Below are 24155 nucleotides of genomic sequence, written 5' to 3'. Positions count from 1 at the left end.
TTTCAAAAGAGAATCTTTGGAGACCTGGGCACAAGCAAACTTGGATTCTTCTACAATCCAGAGTATAATGTAAAGACACAATGAGAGGTGGGCACTTTTCCTTGCTTACCACTGGGCACCGTCCAGCATGGTATTTCATGTGCACTAGCAGTCTAATTACAGTGTGAGCCCATGGAGCTGAACGGAGCCACAGGGGACCATGTGCAAGTAGACTTGTTTGTGAGCTCATCTGAATTCCCAGAATCCTAGGGAATCCCCTGAAATCCTGAAGGAACACTTTCTAGATGGCCAGGACTCTGTGTAAGCAGCCCGGGGGCAAAAGTCTATATAGAGTCTGGATTATTATTGTTGATGTAATTTCATTTATGTGCACAGACAGGTAAGGCCTGGAAAAACCTGGGTTATGCTGACATTCATTTATGACTCAAAATTGTTTAAAACTTATCTCCATGTAAGTATCTCATTTGATCCTCATAAAAACCATGCGAGGGGGATATGATTATCACCAGATTTTCCCTATCACCAGAATTTGAGCATAGGGTTTATTGTGGAAGAGTCCAGGACTTGTTGTCAGTCAACCTCAACTTGAACTCTTACTCTTCTGCATATGGCTGGGTGATTCTACATAAATTCCAACCTCTCTGAACTTCCATTTCTTACCTGCAGGATGGGAATAATAATCCCTTTTGCATGGGGAGGCCATGAAACTCTAAGATGATGTATACCTCCTGTACCATTTTAAGAAATTATTATGGCCCTGGCCAGTTTGGCTCAACGGTTAGATCGTTGGCCTGCGGTCTGGAGAGACCCAGGTTCAGTTCCCGCTAAGGGCACATACCTCGGTTGCAGTTTGTCCCCGGCCCTGATTGGGTCATGTGGGTGGCAACCACTTGATGTGTCCCTTTCACGTCGATGTTTCTCTCTCTATCTCTTCCTCTCTCTCCCTCCCACTCTATCTGAACAAAAAATGAAAAAATGTCCTCGGGTGAGGATAAAAAAAAAAATTACTATGGTACATGACTTTCTACCACTGTGTTCAGCTACCATAAATCAGTTGTCTCTATAGGTGTCTCAGTAGACTAAAGACAATGAAAGGAGACAAGGAGACTATTCATGCCTTAGTCATCTCTGTGTCATCTCGTCCTATACTGAGTAAGATTCATCAGAGTGGTGTGGAGTTTCCCATCGCTAGTAGGAGTATGGTGGAGAGGATCCAACCTTCAGCACTGCTGGACTAGATACCAATAGGAGAGCCTGAGATTATTTATTAAATTAATCCAATCTATAACTAGTACAGATATAAGTCAAATCAAGTTTCCCAGGAACATAATACATGGTGAAGACAGATAGAACATTAGCCACTTAAAGAGAGCAGGGTTGGCAAACATTTTCCATAAGAAGCCAGAGAGCAAACATCTCAAGCTTTGTGGGTCCTCCAGTCTCTATGGCAACTGTTTGACTCCACCATTTTTCATGACAGCGCCATAGAGAATATGTAGGCAAATGGAAGGGGCTGTATTCCAACAAATTGTATTTTATAAAACAGGGGTGGGCTGTATTTTGCCCGTGGTGGGTAGATAGCCAATTCCAGGGACAGAGGTTGGTCCTGTTGCCAAGGAGAATTTATAACACAAGAAAGTAAAGTAAAACCAGGTGGTGACACAGAATGGAAAAGTTGAAATCAATGAGTAAAAGTGAAGTTCTCCGTTAAGCTTTAAGAACTGAAATGAACAAGTAGCCACCTGGGGCAAGTAGAAATTCATGTAAAATGTCTACTGAAATGAGTGAAAACACATTTTATTCTGGAAGTTCAGAAAGGAAAAAAAGAAGATTGGGGTTTTAGTTGCCCGAAAACTCACTATGAGCCAAAGAGTACAATGTGGCTTCTTAGAAAACCTAATGTGTTCTGCCCTGGCCGTTTTGGCTCAGCGGTTAGAGCGACGGCCAGTGGACCAGAGAGACCTGGGTTCAGTTCCCGCTAAGGACACGTACCTTGGTTGCAGTTTGTGCAACCTGTTGATGTGTCTCTCTCACACTGATGTTTCTGTCTTCCTCCCTCTCTCCCTCTTGCTCTATCTGAATATAAACACAAAAATGTCTTTGGGTGAGGATAAAAAAGAAAACCTAACGTGTTCCAGATCCCTTTACTGAAAGCAGAGCATCCAGGACAAGGTGACAACCAAGGGGAACGGGGCTGCATCAGTTTGGGTCCTCACTGGACCCCTCACACCCATCCCAGGCCAGACACAGGATGCTGGCTGGGAAAGGATCATTCCCCGGTTCTGTTGGGCCAAGGAGTGGGGGTGGGTTGGGGGTGGGGGGTAGATATCGGAGCATCTGCTCTGGCATCCTCTGTGCTGCATTCCAATGTGAAAAAGTGGCATTTGAGCTGAGAGCTGAAAGGCAGTATTCAGGTGAAAAAAGAGGTGGCAGAGGTAGGGTGGGGGAGTGAGGGAGAGGGGGGAGAAGCACCAGAATCCAGATTCTCTGACTGGGCTCAATTCTGCGCTTTCCCTTTAATATTCCAATTAAAATATAGGTTTCTGGAAAAATTGGGAGGGTGGAGACATTAATCATACTTTCTAAGAAATTTTAACTTTAACTTTGTTGCCTGAGAGAGAGAAACAAATGTGTTGGTGTGTTTAAGGAAACATTTGGAGTATTTCAAATGAGGCGATAAAGGGAGATGAATTTAAGGAACTAGTAGGTCTACAGTGGGAGTTCTCATAGCCACTGATAATCCCCTTGCAAAGGAACTAATTAGGTTTTGAGAGGACATCTGTGCCTGATAAAATAATTAAAAATAAATTGCTCTCCTTGGAAATGCAAATTACTGAGAGTTAAAGCAATGCTGTTGGTCATAAAGACAATAAGTAGATGTGTTTTCTCAAGTCTGTTAGATGACGCTGATTGATTTTCAATTCCAGCCTGAGCAGCTTTTGAAACAAAGGTAAGGGACCTCATGCCCAGTAGGGACAGTTGTTGAAAGTCTTAAGCCAGGATCCCTCACCCCCATCCTTTTGACTTTTCCTGGCTGAGAATAGGGGACCCTGAGGAACCAGACCTGATGCACTGTCCCCCTGACTGCTAGCCCCCGCCGGGGTGGGAGGGGATGGGGCCACTATTGACCGCTCCTCCCCCAGATAACGACCACAGCATCAGAGTGCTGTCAGGCAAAGAAAAGAAAGCACTGAGTTAGAGCCAGCAGCCAGACTGGCCTTTCGGTGTGGGGAGAAAGGGGAGATAAGAGGCCTTGGGGACTGACTGGAGTACTGTTACAGAATTTTTTTAAAAAACGTTTTTCCTTAGCAATGACCCAATAAATCTTATAAAGAAACGTAGCCCTGGCCCTGGCCAGTCTGGCTTAGCGGTTAGAGCATTGGCCCGTGGACTGAAGAGTTGTGGGTTCAATAATTGGTCAAGGGCACATATCTGGGTTGCAGGTTCGATCCTGGCCCCGGCCCCAGTTGGGGTAGTTCAGGAGGCAACCAACTGATCCCCCCTCCTGCCCTGCCCCGCTTTCTTCCACTTTATCTTAAAATCAATGGAAAAATATCCTTGAGTGAGGATTAACAACAACAAAAAAGAAGAAAGAAAGAGAGAGAGAGAGAGAGAGAGAGAGAGAGAGAGAGAGAAAGAAAGAAAGAAAGAAAGAAAGAAAGAAAGAAAGAAAGAAGGAAAGAAAGAAAAGCAAAAGAAACTAAGGCTACAAAATGCTTTATCATTTTACTAAAGAAGCAATATGAATTAAGCACCTACTGCGCCGAGCTCGAGTGGCGTTTATAGATGAGATTTCTGCCTCGAAGAAGTCACATTCTTGTTGGAGGCAGATTTAATGGGAAAGAAGGGCATGCCCCCAATTCCTTTCCCCTTGTTGACATCAGGACCTTTCCTACCCCTCTTATCTGGAGGCAAAAGATTACCTAGAACCAGTGGGACATGTCACTCCAGGTGTTTTCCAGGGAATCAGTGACTGAGAGAGGAGAGCTGAGGGCATAGGATCTCTTTTAGTCCCCCGGAGGCTGCGTGAGGGCAGGCCTTCTCTCCTCAGAAATGGGGAACCTGCCCTGGCCAGTTTGGCTCAGCGGCTGAGCATCGGCCTGCAGACCAGAGAGTCCTGGGTTCGGTTCCCGCTAGGGGCACGTACCACACACACACACACATATACACACACACACAAATGGGGAACCTGAACCTCTGTGAGGTGTGGTGCATGAAAACGGGGTAATGAGGCCATCTAGCTCCTGGGTGTGGGGGTGGGGATGCAAGGGGCAGATGAGGTCACACACAAAGAAACACTTAACAGTGCTTGGCACCACATACATGCGCGATCAACGTTTCTTCGGGTTCTCAGGTAACTTACCGAGGCCACAGACAGAGAAGGGCAGAAGCAGGATCCGTTCAGTCCTGGCCTGGTCAGTCCCTTGCAAAGTCCACACTCTTCCACAGGGCTGCGGGCGCCTCTTGGGATTCAAAGGTCCTCCTTGTCCTCTCCCTCTTCCTCTTCCCTCCTGCTGATGGGCTTGTCTCCAGCCCCCTTCAAGTCCACCCAGAGCGTCTTTTCTCTCTGGGAGGGTAGTCTCAGTGCGGACGACTTTCTGGCCTTCCAGTACAAGCAGAGGATGAGAACGAGCAGAATGAGCACAACAAAGGGGCAGATGAATAAAAAATAGATTAAAGATGCTGAAGAGCAGATCCTGGAAGGAAACGTGGGCTCTGCCACAAAAAGAGAAAAACAGAGAGGATGATTAGTCTCTGACTTACTTGAACTAATCCACTATAAATACTTCTGGGCTTCACTGTTACAGGCAAATACATGTAAAATAATGGCCCAAGTAGCAGCTGGCCCCTCAAATCACATGTGAGGAGCAAAGGAGAGTGTGTGGGAGCAGAGAGCTCCTGACGGTGCTCCTCCAACTGCCCCCTCGCACAGCAATTTCCAGCCACTGGGGGTTCCAATGACCTACTTAAAACTAACAGCCAGAAAGAAAACAAAAACAAAAAAGAAAGCCTCTCCTCTAATCTTTCCTCAGAAAAAATCTATAATTCAACTCTGGTTCTCAACTCTGCTGCTGGTCCTGAAATTTTAACTGAGTTACTCCCACTGCTGCTGCTGCTTCCTAATCTCTCTCTCTCTCTCTCTCTCTCTCTCTCTCTCTCTCTCTTCCCCCTCCCCCCCCCTCCCCCCCCCCCCCCCTTTCATTCATGGGCCTCACAAAACAGCACTTGCCTTGAGAAGCCGCATCCCTGCCTGACTCCAAATTGGTCTCACTCCCTCGGGCCTCTCCATTCAGCTCCTTTCCTGTGTTGCTCTTACTGCTGCTGCCCTGGCATGCTCTCTGCACCCTGGTCCTCTGGGCCCTCTGGCCCAGCTCAGATCACACCTCCTTCCCCAGAGGGTCCTACCTCGCCTCAGGTACAGTTCTCTTCTATCCGATCACACTCAGGTCTGTTCCGACCTCTTCCAATTCCCTTCTAACCATCTCTTTTGTTCCATCATAGGTACTTGAGAGTGTCTGAAGGTGTCATTTGTTTCTCTAACCCCTACAGTGCTTGGCACATGTGTTTGGTAACTTTTGCTCATCTAAATTAGATTGGACTGACTGAGGCAGATGATACCATACAAAGGCTTGCTGAAGACACCCCATCTGCAGCTGCAGGCCTTGGGGAATCCCTGTCAGCACCTGACAAGAGGAGCATGTGCATGCAGGCCCAAAGCGGTCCCGGCCACACAGCCAGGGAAGCAGACAAGAGGACCGCATTCTGGACACAGAACCTGAGTTACTAGTAAAGGACCAGGCTTACAGTGTCTTGATGCAGAAAGACACGTGTTTCATGAGACACCAACTACCAAATGTAGCCTTCCAGCTACATTTACTTCTGACAGGATCTTGGAAATCAGGGTTGTTCTGAAAATCCGATGCTAATAGTAGCTGCGCTTTCATTGGAAAACTGTAATAACATAAGCAACTTCTTTTTCAGAGGTTAGGCTGTAGGATTCTTGGGATGATAGACTCTTTGAGATGAAAACAGGTTCTGAGGTCATTTTGATCAACCACATTCCACAAGGATTCCACTTTCGGCATTGCTGATGCATTTTGCTCCTTGAACAACGTGTCTTGGTTGGAAGTCAAGAATCTAAACACTGGCCCCACTCCTGCATTGGGAACTCCTAGAGGACAGGGCCTATGTCTCATACATCTTTTTATTTGTACAGCAATATGTTCATAGGTTATCAAAGGAGACTAATGGATGAATCAGTCACGAGAGTGAACTCTACACACAGAAATCCAGGGTGGCTGCCCTCTTCTCACACAGAGTGAGATCGTCACTGAGCAGGGCTGGCAAGGAGCTGCAGGGCTTTGTTGTCTGCATTTTCTCTGGTCTCGTTTATATTCTCCATCTTAAATTTGATTTTGGTTTTTGAAAGGGTAGGCAACGAGAAAGATAGATTTTGAATCCTTTATCAACCCTCCCCACATCCTACCTAATCCCTCTCTCTAAGGCCCTGCTTGACTACAGTAATTCTCCCACATCTTATCTGAATACATTTGAAGGCATGTGATTAAGAAGAACACATAGCCCTGACCAAGTAGCTCAGCCGGTTTGAGCATCGATCCAGTACACCAAGGTCATGGGTTCAGTCCCCACATACAAAAATCAATCAATGAATGCATAAATATAAATAAGTAAAACTACAGATCAAGGTTTCTCTCTTCACTCCTCCTTATTCTCTCCCCCCCAAAAAAAGAAATCAATTAAAAATATTTTTTAAAAAGAAGGAAGGGGTACAGACAGAAGTGCTGAAAGAGAATGGAGCTGAAGAGACCAAGAGGCTAAGGGTATTGGCCTTGGTACTTTGCACTACTCATGTGCAGTGAGTGATTGAGTACCTACTACATCTTGGAGAGCTGGGTTCAAATCCTGACTCTTCATGTACCATGACTGACATTGGACAAGTTATTTATCCACTCTAATTATTAGTTTCCTTGTCAATCAAATTAGAATAACAATTTCTAGAGTCGTAGTGAGATAATGCACAATAAAGCATTTAATATAGTGCCTAGCATATTTGTTGAGTCAGCAAGTAATAAATATTAGCTAGAAAGCTACTGAGAAAGTTAGGAAAATCACAGACAACTTTCTTCTGAGAGCTCAGAGAGAAAACAGGGCTGAGCTTGCTGATTCCTCAGGCTTGGTTATGTTCTTCCACAGGCCAAGGCTCTTCCTTAAATCTCTGAGCCCTCTGTCCCCAGGACTGGGTGATAGTCATTGAGAGTCACATGACTACTTAGAAGACTCTGGCTTCCTTTTCTTTTGGTTAATCCTTACCTGAAGATATTTTTCCATTGATTTTTAGAGAGAATGGAAGGGAGGGAAGGAAGAAGAGAGAAAGAAACATTGATGTGAGAGAGACACGTCAATTGGTTGCCTCCCGCATGACCCTGACAGGGGCCGGGTATAGAACCTGTAACCCAGGAATCAAGCCTGAGACCCTTCAGTCCATGGGCCGATGCTCTAACCACTGAGCAAAACCGGCCAGGGCTCTGGCTTCCTTTTCTAGTCACGGGAGAAAGAGAATTCGGAGGTGGGAGTCCACAGCACTTACGTATCACTGTTGCTAGGATGGTGGTGTGATGATGGGGACATGGGGCCGGCACATGGAAGATGAAAAGAACTCTGGTGCCTGCTTTTTCTGCCACTGAGACGCTAGCCTTCAGTGTGAGAGGACTGCCAGGGGACTTGACTATCTTAATGGGGAGGAGGCTGCTTTGTTTACAGCAATCCGCCATCAAAGGACGGCAAAGTGTGCTCTTCACAGCACCGAATTGGCCAACAGCTAGCAACCGTCAGCTCCACTGCTTCTAAATGACCTCTCCTGGGAGGACAGTGTTTGCTCTGGATCTCACAATCACCGTTTCCCACCATCTGCCTCTCACCCATATCTGGATTAGAATTAGTGACATTCAAAATCATTAAGGTTTGGCATTTTGAATTAATCCAAGTAAGTACCCAAAGCTCAAAGTACAAGGCCTGCAAGACTGAGCCAAAAATGTAATGAGAACACTTCATCATGAGGTTTAATTTATACCAGGCTTCCACCCACAGCCAAACACATCATAAGGAACATTAAGAAGAGGAAGGGTATGGGACAATCAGGGGGCTACCAACTCTTTCCCCACCCCAACCAAAACGTGGGCAGCTGACTTTGCCATGTGTGGCCATGTGGGAGAGTCTCCGGCCAAGAAATAAAAGCAGGGTTAGGTAACCTGTTACAAATGTGTCCCCAAATAAGTGAACCCCTGACAGCATCCCACATAAGACAGGCTTGCTCCTTCTTTCATTGGGCACTTGTTGGGCGCTGTATGTCAGGCCTTGGTAGAGGCGCTGGGGTAGCATGGATAGGTGGCATGGCCTCCCTAGGAACTCCATTGTGGGAGGGGCACATATCTCCTTTGGGGACCCACTTTTTAAGTATATCTTTATGCAAATAAAAGCTGGACAATAGTAACAAGTACCATACCATTACAAATAATCCAGTCCCTGGAAAGCCCTATAGCCTTGCCTATCAATTCTTCAGAGAATTCTCTAGAATAAGACAGCTATGTCTGGGTTCTGAGAGTGAGGTCAAAAGACTCAGGTAGCTAAAGTCCCTGATTTTGCATAGTCATAGCTAAGGAAGTAAGATGGAGAAAAAAATGCAAGGTCTGTCCCCCCAGGGAAATGCCTCTTAACTGCTCTGCCTTCACACAACCTGCATCACAGTTTTGTTAGGCAGTCCCAAACCAATTCAACCTCGAGTTGCCAAGCAGGCAAGCAGGAGTGGTGGCATGTACCTCGGTTGCAGTTTGTCCCCGGCCCTGGTTGGGTCGCGTGGGTGGCAGCCACTCAATATGTCCCTTTCACGTCGATGTTTCTTTCTTTCTCTCTCTCCCTCCCACTCTATCAGAACAAAATATCAAAGAGTGTCCTCGGGTGAGAATAAAAAAAAAAAAAAAAAGCTGTGGTACATATACACAATGGAATACTATGCAGCTGTAAGAAAGAAGGATCTATTACCCTTTGAGATGACATAGAGGGACCTAGAGATTACTATGCTAAGCAAAATAAGCCATTCAAAGAAAGACAAATGCCATGTAATCTCACTTATATGTGGAATCTAATGAACAAAATAAATTGACAAACAAATTAGGTCCAAAGGCATGAATACATGGAACTGACTGACAGATCTCAGAGGGGAAGGAGGGTGGGGTGGCGGGACAGGAAGAGATTAACCAAAGAGCATGTACACATAGCCCATGGACACAGACAATAGTGCAGTGAAGGCCTGGGGTGGGGTGGGAGCTGGGTGGAGGGGAATAGTGAGGGGAAAATAGGGAACATCTGTAATACTGTCAATAATTTTTTTTAAAAAGAGGCAGTATGTATTCATGCAAGATGTTGGACTGTCAGTCATGTCTGTTCTCTTCTACTCTTCACCTTCTTCCTCTTCACTGCCTCTTCCCCTCTAGAATGTACACATGCTCAAGTTTCCACCATTTCCAGACCAAACAGAACAAAGCAAAGCTTCATGGACACCTCTTGCCATTCATTATGGTTGTTTCTCTTTCCCTTCACATGAAGACTCTTGAAAGCATAATCTGCATTTGATGTGTCCACTTTCTTAAGCAGTCTGACTTCTTTGCTTTTTTATAATTTCTCTATATTGCCAAATCCAGTGGCTATTTTCCCATTCTTATATAGTTGACCTCTTTGCAATAGCTGAAGTCTGTTGGCTTTCCCTTCCCTCTTGATTCCCTCTCTGCCTTTGGTTTCTATCACCAAACCCTGGTTCTCCTCTTACCTCTCATCTACTCCCTCATTCTCCTTCACAGGCTCCTCTTCTGCCCTCCCATGATCAATAAATGGTGAGTCCATCCCTGGGCATCATTATTGGCTACAAGTCGATGACTTCTAATCTATAACTCAGGCAAAGATCTTGAAGTTCTAATGTCTACTGATAGACTCCCTGGATAATCCCTAGGTTCTTCAAACTCAATTCCGGTCCAGCTTATTCAAAATTGAACTAATCTTCCCCTTCAGACCTTTCTCCTGTTTACTGAATGTCCCACCACCCACCTTCACCAGAAACCTGATGTTCATTCTTTTTTTTTTGTTGTTCAGATAGTGGGAGGGAGGGAGAGAGAGAGAGAAACATTGACGTGAAAGGGACACATCGAGTGGTCGCCACCCACACGACCCAACCAGGGCCGGGGACAAACTGCAACCAAGATACGTGCCCTTAGCAGAAACCAAACCCGGGTCTCTCTGGACTGCAGGCTGATGCTCTAACCGCTGAGCCAAATCGGCCAGGGCCTGATGTTCATTTTTGATTCTTCCCTTCTGCTCCCGACCCCCCAAAGATATCTAATCAATCTCTAAATCTTTAAGAGTACACCTCCTTAGGGAGGAGGGTGTCTGCAGGGGAAAAGGAGAAAGAAACATCTATAACAAAAATAAATGAATAAAAAAAGAATACACCTCCTACTCCCAAAGCCTGTCCCGTGCTCAGCCCTCACCAGCACTGCCTTAATGCAGGCCTTCATATCATCTCACTTGGGTTCTACAAACAATTCACGACAGTTTGCCCTGCTCTGTGTCTGCCTCCCTTCCAATTTATTGTGAACACTGCTCCTAGAAGGGAGCTTTCTAAAATGTAAACCTGATGATGTCATACCCTTGCTTAACGTGTTCAATGTCACTCCACAACTTCTATGACAAAGTTCACTTGCTTAAGCTTCACACACAAGACACATTTGAGATCTGTATCTGCCCATCTCACTAACCTCATCTCTTGCCATTTTACCACAGTTTCTAGGATTATCTTACATACCCTTTACTTTTTGTAAAATGTGTTTCTTCCCTTTTTACAGGTCCTATAGTCTGGGGAACCTTCCCAGATCTCCTCCTCACCCAGCCCCCTACCCCAGCCCTGCCTCTGCTCCTGCTGTAGCATCCTGAGATGATTTCTTTGATGACACTTGCAGATTGGACTCAGCTCTGTGAGGCCAGACCCTGCAATACATGTTTTTATGTCCTCAGAACCTCATCTAGTTCTTTATGGAATAAATGATAATATTTTGTTACATAAGTGGACATATACATATTTATTTACGTGTGTGTGTGTGTGTGTGTGTGTGTGTGTGTGTGGCATGTTTGGAGGCATAAGCAGAAAAAGAACATTTGTTGGGCACTCACACTATTCAGGAACTATGCCAGATACTTCGATTTCCTAGCTAGTGGGTAGGTGGTAGAGCTATGAGGTGAGCCTACGCTTGCCTGATCCTAACCCTGAAATTTTTCATCTCCCCACACTGCCTCCCCACTACCATAAAGAAACATCCAGGCAGAGGAAGCAAGATGCTAGACTACAGATATTTACGTGGGCACCCTTACCTGCACTTGCAACAAAAAGCCTCAAGTTATGGCACAGGCTTTCATGCTTCTTCAATTGTGAAGAATACAAAGAGCACTCAATTTTTAACACTTTCCAGGGCTCATTTATTTAAAACTTCACACTTATTTTATAAGGATTCCGCAAAGAAATGTGCTTTTTAGTTACGCAATATGTACTTTTTACAGTTATTATCTATTTATTCTATTGCAAAAAGCACTGATTCTGCAGACCATAGGAATTCCCGTGGGAAAACATATATATGGAATGCGTTCAGGGGTATAGAACTTCTGTAATTGTTGGAATGGAAGAAAAACTGATAGGAAGAAAAATTCTTCTGGAAGACTTGGGAGGAAAAATTACCGAAGAATGGACAGGGGAAGAGGATGATGGGACCCCAGGGAACAAATCAGGTAATTGACTTCCAATCTAGAAGCCCTGCTGGGACAGCTGGGAGGCAACTATCTCTGCTTCTGAGAAATTTCCATATGTTCACAGCACTCTTTCCCTCCTAAGGAGTGTCACCAAAGCCATCTGTTTTCCTAGGAATGTTATCTTTATCCATCTTTCATACCCTTTCTGGTGGAGGGAACCAAGACCACACCTCTGACCCTTTTCCACAGTAAGTTGAGCTCATCACTCACCTCTCACCTTCTCCTTAAAGCCCACTAGGCAGAAGTGGCTCAGAGAATGAGTTGGCTATAGCATCTGCCAGCTCATTGATTTCCAGGGAAGATTTACTGGTCTGGCTGGAGACATTTTTGCTTTCATTAACAAATGCTTAATAAATGCCTGTTATATGCTTGGCACTGCACTGGCTGGAAGGGTGCCCTCTTCTCCTCCAACATTTCTTGCTCCATATCCCTTCTGGATCTGTGCACTCAGCTGGATAGGATGACCTTCCCACACAGAAAAGGGTCACCCTTTGGCCAGTGGTCTTCGAGGAGCTTTCCTCTTTGTTGGAGCCTGTAAACAAGTTCTATCAGGTGCTCTTCCTCCTTTGATGCCTTTCAAGGTGCAATTAGGAGAGACACACCAAATGGCTGGCGTTATCAAAGTCCTGATGGTTTGTTGAGCACACAGAGAGATAAGAAGCTTGACCCTTATTCATTGAGAAAGGCTTACTCTGTTTGTTTTGTTTTGTTTTGTTTTGTTTTGTTTTGTTTTGTTTTAGACTCAGGGAGCACAGATGCAGCTGATATTGGTTCAACCAGATCAAAGGTAGAGTCACCAGTCCCTCCCCTCAGCTCCACTCCCATCGCACATCAGCATTCTGAGATGCAGGATCAGCTGAGACGGAAGGATGTCTGCTGCTAACACTCTCCGGTTATTTAAGGGATATGCTGTTGAGGGCTTTTTGTTTGTTTGTTTGTTTGGGATGGGAAGCAGGAGCAGAGTCACCCGACATTTCAATGTCTATGCTAAAACCTCACATGGACCTTGTCTGTCCCAATAAGTTACTATGGAAAGAAAGGGCAAAGTCATTTTGTTAAGGAGTCTGAAATTGTTTTCAGCCTGAAGAAGGAACAAAACAGCTGGGAAGGAAAGGACACGAGGAGAGACAAGGATTCTCCTGACCAGAGCCATGGCAGGTTCACACCTCGTTACCTGAAGGCAGCACCGTGAGCACCATACGCTGTGACTCGTCCGATGCGTGGCTGACCCACTTGCTGGGGGTGCCATGGAGCTGCCACTCCGCCACCCTGCACCAGTACTTCCCCGCATCCTCCATCTCCACCCGCTGGAGCTTCAGGACAAAGCCTGTAGCGGATGAACGGTAACAGTGCAGGTGCCCCCTGAGCCGCTCTTCGCCGTACTCCAGCAAGCCGTCGTGCTGCAGGTGCACCAGCAGTTTATTTCCAGAATGTTCTCTGGTCCAGTACCACATCACAGAGAACAGGGAGGCTGAGCCGCCCGAGCTCTCCAGGCTGCAGGGGATGGCCACCTCTCCGTGCTCGGTAGCGTTTTCTGTCCAGTGCCCTTTGGAGACACGCACCTTACTTCCTAGGAAATAAAGTGGCAGTAAGTTAGAGAAGAACCCAGACATTTAGACGACACCTCCTCTGAAAAACCTAGTTCTCGCTGAGATGTCATCTTATCTCCTCTAGACATCAGGTCCTTCATCCTGAACACTTTTCCTTGACCCCTGTTCTTCTTCCATATTTACTAGAACATTTTCTGCTATGAATCTAACAGCCACTTCCGTCCTTTAGCCCTACGTCCTGTCTGCTGGACCTGGCAGTGAAAGCCACCCAGCTTCCCTGCTGCTTTTACTTCTCCCTGTCTGTCTGCTGCCCAGGGGGACCATTCAATGCTTCCAGCCCCTCCCACCCCTTAAGTCATGTATTCCAGCAAACCCCTCATTCTTAGCAAAGCACCCTCCTCCCGCATGCCCCATATCATCTCAGGTGTAGACACAGGAAAGAGGAGGCTGTCTGAGAGACTGAACTTCTGTTTTTTTTTTTTTCCCCCTTTATTGATTTTAGAGAGACAGGAAGTAAGAGAGAAAGAAAGAGAGAAACGTCAGTGAGAGAGTACATTGATTGGCCATCTCCTGCATGTCTCTCACTGGGGATCGGGCCCATAACCTGGGCATGTGCCCTGACTGGGAATTGAACTGGCGACCTCTTGGTGCATGGCTCGATGCTCAACAACTGAGCCACACCGGCCGGACAAGACTGAACATTCTTGTACAAGTGTTAGAATACCACTCAAGGAGACCATTTACATTATAGAATTAGACTGAGTTTTAAACAGATTTTGACATTCACTTAAAATTTTTTTTTTTCTCTCAGCAGGTAAGGACTTGGAATGGAGTCCAGAGTAGTTACAAACAAAATAAAGAAAGTACAGTATGCACTAAATTTTAAACTCCACGACAAACACATTTATTGATCTATCTTTAAAAGAACAACTTTGTCTAATCCTGGATTCTTTTTTTGTTACCATCTTTACTCTTTCCTTCTCTGGATGGCAAAGCATGTGAAGTATGAAATAACTAATATTTATCTGTTTCCTCCCTTCAAATTACTCCCTACAGTATTGCAGTCAGCCTTCCAATCCCACTACTAGAGTCTGGCCAAGGGCCACAGTAGGGTCTGATTTCCCTGCTCAGGAGACCCTCTAGTCTTTTCTGTCCTCTCTGTGGTTTTTGTCACTGAAGTCCATTTTCCTCTTGAAACCTTCTCCTCTTTTGATTTCAGAGAAATACCCCTCCTACAATTCTGACCAGTCCTTCTGAGTACCTTATCCTGGGGCCCCTTCCATAATTCACTCCCTACACCAGGGCGCTCAGCTGTCCACCCTCCAGCAGCCACACCCAAATATGTTTTGTTTGACACTCTCAGGATTTTAAAGGGATTTGAATGTGTTGTGAATGTTCTCAAAATGAGAGGTGTCACCACAAAAATGTTTAGGCATTTCTTGATATACTAAAAGACACCCTGCTGAGCCCACATTTTTGAATGGGAAGCTCTGGCCTGAACTCAGCAGTGGCTGCCTCCTTGAAGGGATGTGCATACACTGTCAAGATTTGGCTTAGACAGCTGGGAGGAAGGGATGCCAGCCACACAGATGGAGAAAGCAGAAGTGTGCATGAGTCTTGTGGGATGGCAGAAAGGCTAAATGCAATTTAGGGCATGCTGAGCGTGAGGGACTCCGAGGCATCCGGGTGGGAACGCCCGACAGGCAGCTGGTTCAAAGACCTGGAGCTCAGGAAACGGGCTAAGACTGAAGACCTAGAGCTGTTGCATTGAAGGAGGTAGCTAAAATCAAGGCAGAGTTTAAGAAGTTCTGAAGACAAACAACAAGTGCTGGCGAGGGTGTGGAGAAAAGGGAACTCTAGTACACTACTGGTGAGAATGCAGACTGGTACAGCCACTATGGAAAACAATATGGTGTTTCTTCAAAAAATTAAAAATTGATCTGTCATTTGACCCACTGATCCCACTTCTAGGAATACATCCTAAGAAGCCTAAAACACCAATCCGAAAGAATATATGTACCCCTATGTTCATAGCAGCACTATTTACAATCACCAAGATCTGGAAACAGCCCAAGTGTCCATCAATAGATGAGTAGATAAAAAAGCAGTGGTACATATATGTAATGGAATACTATGCAGCTGTAAGAAAGAAAGATCTCTTACCCTTTGAGTTGACATGGAGGGACCTCGAGAGTATTATGCTAAACGAAATAAGCTAATCAGAGAAAGACAAATACTACGTGATCTCACTTATTTGTGGAATATAATGAACAAGGTGGGCTGATAAGCAAAATAGACCAGAGACATAGAAAGGAGTATGGTTCAGACTGACAAACCTCAGAGGAGGGGGGCGGGAGAGATGGATGAGATGAACCAAAGAACTTGTATGCATGTAAGCATAACCGAAGAACATAGACAACAGTTCTAGGGGGGTAGAGGGTGGAATGGGGAGGAGGGTATCTAGGGGGGAAATAAGAGAAACATCTGTAACAAAAATAAATCAATAAGAATTGAGGAAAAAAATCAGATACAGATTATTTTTCATTGTCCTCCATAAAAAAAAGTAGTTCTAAAGAGAGCAGAGAATAAGAAGAAAAATGGACCTGGGGTCTAACCCTAAGGAACACTCATGTTCAGCAGGAAGAGGAAGAAGGGTCTGAAGGACATGGAGATGGGAAGCCAGAGGGGCTCCCTTTTGCCCCAGTACACTGTGAGCTCCTTAAGGCGAGAGCTGTGTCTTATATTTATGTATTTCTAACTGCCTAACACACAGCAATGCTCATTATAATCTTGTTTTTGATGTTCCATCAAAAATAGAATTTTAAGTGCCAAACTAGATGAACTTACTTGCATCATGCTGTTGGATCTCGTCCAGTTCCCAAACCCTAGCCACGACATTCATTTAATTTTAATCAACACTGGAAGTGACCAAACTAAGGCTGAGAGATCCATCAACCCTGCCCACACTTAGACCGCAGCACTCTTAGACCAACGCAAGCGGATGGAACCTCTATTCCATTTTTAAAGATCTCCTGAGGAAAAGGAGATTCCCTCAGTAAGCCATTCCAATGGTTAACTACTCTTACCCGCCTTCTGTGTAGGCAGCCAAATGTTGAAAAGCAATTTCTACACACATCCCTGTAGAGTTGTACAGTTTCTGTTCACAGTGGGGGAAATATGCTTCGTATTACTCTTTCTCTGCCAAATTACAATAGAGCCCCACCGGAATGACACAGCTTGTTATTATAGAGATCTGAAGATACGATACCCTGGGTAGCTGCATGGCCCAGGCTGCCAGGCTGATCAGCAAACCAGTCAAAGGAGCCTTGTTCCCCTCCAAGCTCCTTGAAACCTCAGATTGATTCACCTTAAGTGATCCCCTTCTGGTGGGCTTCTGGGTCCTACAGTCATCATGTATGTGACACCATTCTTAGGACTCTAGGTCATGTTTTTACCTTCCTGCAATCCCTCTGAAGAACAACTGCCCAAGAGAAATTGGCAATCCTACAGAAGACATGTGAGCACACTCATAGGTTTACCTGTGGGCCTGAGTTTCAATTCCGTCACACCTGACGTCTCTTCTCCAAGCTTGTACTCTGCCCCATTGGCGGACGAGAGCCACTCCTGCACAGCGCAGCGGTATTTGCCCCGATCGCTGTCTTCCACACTCAGAATGTGTAGCTGAAACACTTTTGGGGAAACTTTCTCGGTGTGAAATTTTTGTTTTCTCCGAGGGGTGTAAAATCCATCCCCATATTTTACAATATTGGTTTGGTCCATTTCCAGGATCCTCAGCCAGGATGCATTAGAGGAGATGGAAGAGAAGTACCAAATAATGGCCAACCGAAGGTTCCCAGTGGTCTGGGACAAGATGCTACATTCTACTGCAGCATTGGAATTGATGGAGAGCTCTTGGACTTGACTGCTTGAATTCACTTTTAGCTTGCTCTCTAAATTAAAAGAGTGGAAAGTTACTTTTTGACTTTATTAGAAAACAGAATCTCAAGGTAGAAAATACACATTAGAGGTCAACAAGAACAATACCTCCCACATCCTTCAGGTGTGTGAACTCCCTCGCCAGCAGCCCCACTGACGGCTCATTCAGCCTCTGACAACTCACCGTCTGACAAAGCAGCCCATTCCAGCTTTGGACAGCTCTGCCACTAGAAAATTCTTTCTGATATCACATTGAGTTTTACCTCTCCACAACTTCCATCCACTGGTCCTAGTTTTACCCTTGCACAGGGGAAGGGGACAGGGAGGGTGGAGCAGTAAGGAAGAGTAATTTAGAAAAGCCCAATCTCTTGCACGTGACAGCGCTTCAGTAGTTAAGCACAGATATCTTCTCTTCTGTAGCATTTTATAACTCAAATGGAAAGTTCTGTGTCTGTGTGTTCACTCACCAGACTCCCGGATTCTCAATTTGTCAGTCTAGTTGTATGTGCCTTTAAACAAGAGTAAAAAAAAAAGGCAGCTGTGTGTGGCTATTAAAACTGCATGTCTCAAAAAAGAAACCCATCGAATGGCCAAAAAGAAAGTGTGTGTCTCTTTGCAGCCACTCAACTGTGGGACTATTGTATACACATAGAATCAACTCTCTTTTAACCCCAACAGCTTTTCTGCTTTGTCAGAAAGATGAATAATAAAACCTGGCTTCCAGATCTTATTCTAACTTCTTACTGACATCATTGATTCTACTTTTGTAACTGTGTATTGATGCTGCTCTTCCTTCAATAAGCATTTATTGCCCTGGCCAGTTTGGCTCAGCGGTTAGAGCGTCAGCCTGCGGTCTGGAGAGACCCAGGTTCGGTTCCCGCTAAGGGCACGTACTTTGGTTGCAGTTTGTCCCCGGCCCTGGTTGGTTGTGCGGGTGGCAGCCACTCGATGTGTCCCTTCACGTCGATGTTTCTCTCTCTCTCTCCCTTCCTCTCTCTCCCTCCCACTCTATCTGTACAAAAAAATGGAAAAATATCCTCACGTGAGGATAAAAAAAAAATAATAATAAGCATTTATTAAGCACATACTATGTTAGTGCTAGACTATTCCAGGCTCTGTGGGTACCTCCCCTCAGTGGGTTCACAGTCCAGAGGGAAAGACCAGTACAGGGATGGAAGCTTACAGATTACAGAATTGTGTCACCCAAGTGGGACACAGGTATGCAGAAGTGGCTATCAAAGCACACACCAGGACCACCTAACCCAAATATGGGAGTGAGGGGAAGCTTCCTGGAGGAAATAGCTCTAAGCTAAATCATAAGGGTTAATAGGAATTAGACTGATGGAGAAGGGGTTAAGGAATTCTACACAAAAGAAGCAACTTGAACAAAGACTTTGAAAGTGAGAGAGAACACAGAGTATTTGAGGAACTGCAAGTAATTCAGTGTGGCTGGAGTTCAGATTCAAGATGGAAAGTTGAAGAAGGAGATACTGGAAAGTCATAAATACACTGAATTATAAAGGACCTTGCAGGTTGTGCTATGGGAGTTTGGATATGAGATGAACATGGAGGAGTTTAGATGACTCAGGTTTCTCACATGGGTCACTGGTGGATGATGGGGACATAGAGAACAATGTAGGAGAAGTAACTTTGGAAGGATAATAATGGGGCATTTATGTTTTGACATATTGAGTGTAGATATGTCTTGGAGGCAGCTACATAAACGTGTCTGGAGATCAGAAGAGAAGTCTTTCAAGATCATGGGTTTTGGAATTGTCAGTACATAGGTTGAATCCATGGGTAGGAGTAAGCCCACTTCTGGAGAGTGTATAGAATGAGAAGAAAGCAAGCTGAGGATGAAACCCAAAGAAAAGAATCAATGGAGAAGGAGAATTCTGCAAAACAGAATGAGAAGGAGTGTTAAGACAGAAACCAAGAAAATCTTGTAGTATCCCAAAGTCAAGGAAAAAAGAAGTTTCAAGGAGAAAAGGTTGGGCCAACAATTTCAAAATTCACAGAAAGGACAAGCAAATTAAGTCATGAGTTAATCAATAAGGAGAGCAGTACTGTTACCAAAAGCATTGCTCAGCAGCAGACAGAATAATGACAGCCACCATGTTTGAGCATCTGCTTGGTGTGTCCGGCACTGTGCCAGGCACATGACATAGGTCACCACCTTTAAATTGCACATTAGCAATTTACAGGTGAGGTAACTAGGCTTGGACAGGTTAAGTGACTTCTCCATAGCTATGCTGCTACCCAGTGCTTGTCAGAACTAAATGACTTCAAAGGCTCTTGAACAATCTTCCCTAAAAGAACGAAAGTCATGAAAGAAGATACTTGACACAGCAGAACTTTGCCCAGATTGTCTTACTTTTAACCTGTATGATCTATACCAATTGACAAGGTAAATTATATTTGTCTATAATAACAAATTCTCTAACTCTTATACATGAACACATTAAAATAAGTGAATCAAAATATTCCAATGAAATGCACATTATCCATACCACTAACAAAGACAGCCCAAACATTTAATGCCTGGTAAGGCATTAGCAGTGACCGGTCAGAAAGAATGCCTCATCACTGAAGGTAGCCCTCAAAGTCCCCTGCTGTGCCATGTGGTACTCTTTGGTGGGGACTTGTGGGAAGATGATGAAGGGACATGGAGTAACAGTTATTATTAATCAGTGCGGAGCTATTTCCGTGTTTAAACAACCAGTATGGTCATTCTGTGCATACTAACTTAGTGTTAGCCTGATATCACTTATGTATGGTGCCTACTTATGCAGTACAAACAGGGAGAAGGTATTTCATGCTTTAATTCTATAATGTACCCAAAATGGGAGTAATTTTTTTTTTTAGACAGCAGGGATTAATTTCGAGCGGTGAATACCTGGTAAAGAGATGACTATCCTCAGTGGGTGAGAGGTGGCAGAAGCCCTCGCGGCATCATTCACATGTAGGGAATTTCGGTCATAAACTTCCACTTGACACTGATACACTCCTGCCTCTTCCTCAGTGGCATCGTGGATTAGGAGTTGAGAACGAAATGAAGACTGTGAAACCTTTGTCTTCTTTTGGAACTGGGGTGGGAAGTCCCCCCATTCAATAGTGCCATTATGAGTGACTCGAATAAGCAGGTGAAAGACCTGAGACCCAGCTGGCTGGAACTGCCACGTCACAGTGAGTGGTACCTGGAGGTCAGAGTAGCTGGCCCCTACTATGCAGGACAGGTCAAGGGTGTTGGTTAATTTCACTTGCGGTTGACGGCTCATCAGACTAACTTGTAAACTTGATGCTATGGGCAGAAATGCAAAACACAATTTGTAATATGTTAATCAAATCAAAGTACAGCGCTGCCAAGTTTTCTCGGCACCACCTCTGCACATGGAACCAGCATTCATCCATTGAGAGGTAGATGTTGATTCACAGTACAGTCTGTCCTGAATTCTGACCTCAGTTTTCCAAAGTTGACCCTCTTCTCAGAGTGTTCTCAGCAGCCACAACAAGCAGACAGTGTTTGTCCAGTCTGCCGCTCAGACAGCTGCCACCAAGTGGGCGGAGCGCTCCCAGGCCCAGTGGCTGGCCTCCTTCCCTTACCCCCACTCATGGTTCATTACACTTTTTTGCACATGCCAGAGAGACTGTCATTCTAGGGCTGCAGCTGTCAAGAGCCTGAGTATATGGGGCTCAGCTCCACTTGGCATATCTCTTCTATAAGTCGACTCCAATTTATAGGATTTCATTTTTAGCCTTGAATGACAACTTACAAATTGCACCCTAAAGATGATCTTTATAAAGATGAGTGAACTTTGTAGATTAACTGACAGACCTGCTAGCCAAAGACCATGATCTGTGTCCTGGGTACACATACCGTAGGGGATTCAGGATGAGACACAGTCAGATTCTACCATATCCCACTGCAAAAAGGAGGGACTGATAATATGTAAATTCAGAAAAGGATTTCTTTGATACTTACCCAGAGATTTTACAGTGACTGACATCTTCTGAGTCCAGCTCAGACCTCGGGCCTGGTTCTGGGTCCTCTCGGACACTCTGCACTCGTAGGTGCCACCGTCCGCGACTGTGGTGGAGGTGAGCTCTAGTTGAAAGGTGGCCCAGTCTATTTTCTCCAGCCTGGTGTGGCCGTGATTAGTTGGTTTCCCATAGGAGGCACCCAGTTGCACAATGCCATCCTGCTCCATGCCAGCCACAAACTCTGGCTGTGTCTGACCCTGTGGCACATGCCACCAGTCCACGGACAGGAGACCTTCAGCTCCATCTGCCTTGCAGAGAAGGGTTAGTGCTTCTCCTTCCCACACAGCCTGCTGCTTGTTCTGGGTAGACACGACCACACTTCTTGCTGTGGATTACAGGGTTTAGAAGAAAAAATTATTTCAAGTAAATGAAAAAATTTATAAAACACAGGGAGACCTCATTAATTAGGACTTGACTGGTTTGTGAAAAATCAGACCAGGCTGTTTCCTTCTGTACCACCTCAGAAAAAAAGACTTGCTAAATGCTTAAACAGTAGAAACAAGACAGCAGAAAGACTATCAGGAGAAACTATTTACACTTAAACAATTTCTAACTTGCCCTTATTTTTAGCAATGTGTTAAATCAGCTCTTCCTTAAGAACATCTAGTTGGAAAAACATCTGGCTATATTTTGTTAAAGTAATTAGGGTGGGTGTTCGGCCCTGAAAGTAATGAAGCTGTGTTTATTTAAATTTTTAGTTTTTTGGAATTCAGATTTGCACAGTTCAAAATGATCCCTCCTTATCTTTCCCTAATTAGCATGTGTCTTGAACAGGGAAGGACTATTGTTAATAGGATTTCTGTTCACAATACTACCATTAAAAATAATTACTTGGAGGAAAATACTTATGTGCAGATATATTTCTTTTTCAAATTACATATAATATATATATGGTGTTGGTTGAAGGGAGATCCTTCTTTATCTAAACTACAGTGTAGAACTATACATGTGAATCTGGTTCACAGGTAGAAAATTCAGTATGTGTAGAAATGCAGACATTCATTCAACAAACACACCTGTGCAAGCCCTGGTCCTAGGTGCTTTGTGGGCAAAGCAGAGATACCTCAGGAGTCGCCCTGGCTGGTTTGGCTCAGTGGTTAGAGCGTCGACCCAGGGACCAATGAGTCTCGGGTTCGATTCCAATCAAGGGCAAGTGCCTCAGTTGCAGTTCGTCCCCGGCCCTGGTCCGGGTCATGTGGGAGGCAGCCACCCAAAGTGCCCCTCTCATGTCACTGTTTCTTTCTCTCTCCCTCCTTCCCACTCTATCTGAGGGTAAATAGAAAAAAATATCCTCAGGTGAGGATTAAAAAAAAACAAAACAAAACCTCAGGAGCTCATGCATCCCAGGCAGCCCAGTCTCAGGCTTAAGGCCAAGGTCCCAGGAGTCAGAATTATCTTGGGGAACATAGTTGACCTCTGTGAGGCTCCATTTGCTTTTCTGTAATATAGGGGTGATAACAGCACCCACCGTATCACACTGTGGAGAGAACTAAACAAATGGCGCACACTAAGGGCTTAGCCTGGCTGGCAAGGGAAAGTACCCGGTAAAGGTTAGCTGTCAGCATCAGCACATTATAGCAGACACTTAATGAAAACAGAGGAAGTTCAAAGCCAAAAGAAAAAAACCAAATAGAACTAGCATTGGAAATCTCAATAGAATCTAATTGCATTTGCAAAGTGTTCTTCCTACCCTGGAAGTAGTTCAGTCTTTTACTGTTTTATGTGCATATGTGCATAAGTTACAAAGGAGGAATTAAGGTTAATTTCTACAAATATATATGCAAACCTGTTTCCAAATTGTGGGTATTGAAAGCATAATTGTACTTAAATTTTTTTCAAGTTAAAAATAGATTCATAACTGCAGTTTAGAAATTAGAGAGAAAATTATTACTCACAATCTCACCATCTAATATAACCATTATGATTAGTTTCAACTAACATCAAATTTGTTTTTTTAAATGAGGTTTCCTTAGTTCATTTTGGTCATTATGCCCCTTGGTAAGAAGTGTGGGTAAGTTACACATTCACAGTGGCAGTGAGAAACCTCTTCTGTTTAAAATGTTCATAGAATGATATAACTCTGCTTGTATTTAAAATAATGATTTAACTTTTATTTTATATTTTTTATTTATTGATTTTTTAGAGGGAGGGGAAGGGAGAGAGAAAGAGAGAGAGAGAGAAACATTGATGTGAGAGAGAAACATCGACTGGTTGTCTCCCATACGAACCTACAACTTAGGCATGTGCCCTGATCGGGAATCGAACCCACCACTTTTCTGTGTATGGAACGATGCTCCTACCAACCAAGCCACATGGACCAGGGCCAGTTTGACTTTTAAAACTGAGTGTTCAACAGGATCCTTAATAAATTTGCTAAGCACGTTTTCTGTTTCTACATATTGGGCCCAGTTTGGACTCCAGCCTACACAAAGAACGGTTTTTAGCTTTAGAAGACCACCCTACAGATAGACCTAAGATCTGTACACCATGAAGTACACCTACAGGTCCCTTTGGCACAAATTTCCACGTTCTGAGTTTAAGAAAGGTCACAGATGTGTTCCAGGGGAAACTGAGATGCACAAAGCAGAAATTTAGTTCTGGGTAAATATGTAAACTGCCTACATAGTTTTCCCTGATTCCTAGAAAGTTAGACCAAATGTTCAGTGAGAACGAACACCAACGCACTTCCTGGCTTGCCACTCTAGGCCACAGCTTCTGTGTCTTCATTCCTAGCAAATGGGGAGATGAAGAAAAGCATGG

The 24155-nt window shown here is 44.6% G+C and overlaps 1 protein-coding gene across 1 annotated transcript in view; it reads right to left on the bottom strand.

The window, feature by feature from the left end:
- Positions 1-4134: 4134 nt before the first annotated feature.
- CD101 (CD101 molecule) overlaps positions 4135-24155 on the bottom strand; it is a 36860-nt gene continuing 16839 nt past the window's right edge. The window contains exons 5-9 of the mRNA XM_036273478.1: positions 21337-21720; positions 20251-20655; positions 16958-17368; positions 13043-13438; positions 4135-4716 (exon numbers count right to left, since the gene is read on the bottom strand). Coding sequence (XP_036129371.1) covers positions 4472-4716; positions 13043-13438; positions 16958-17368; positions 20251-20655; positions 21337-21720 — 1841 coding nt within the window. The 3' untranslated portion in view covers positions 4135-4471. The remainder of the gene's footprint in view (positions 4717-13042; positions 13439-16957; positions 17369-20250; positions 20656-21336; positions 21721-24155) is intronic.

Source organism: Molossus molossus, unplaced genomic scaffold (genome assembly GCF_014108415.1).
Source record: "Molossus molossus isolate mMolMol1 unplaced genomic scaffold, mMolMol1.p scaffold_m16_p_20, whole genome shotgun sequence".
Taxonomy (NCBI): domain Eukaryota; kingdom Metazoa; phylum Chordata; class Mammalia; order Chiroptera; family Molossidae; genus Molossus; species Molossus molossus.
This window is presented reverse-complemented; position numbering and strand designations above follow the sequence as displayed.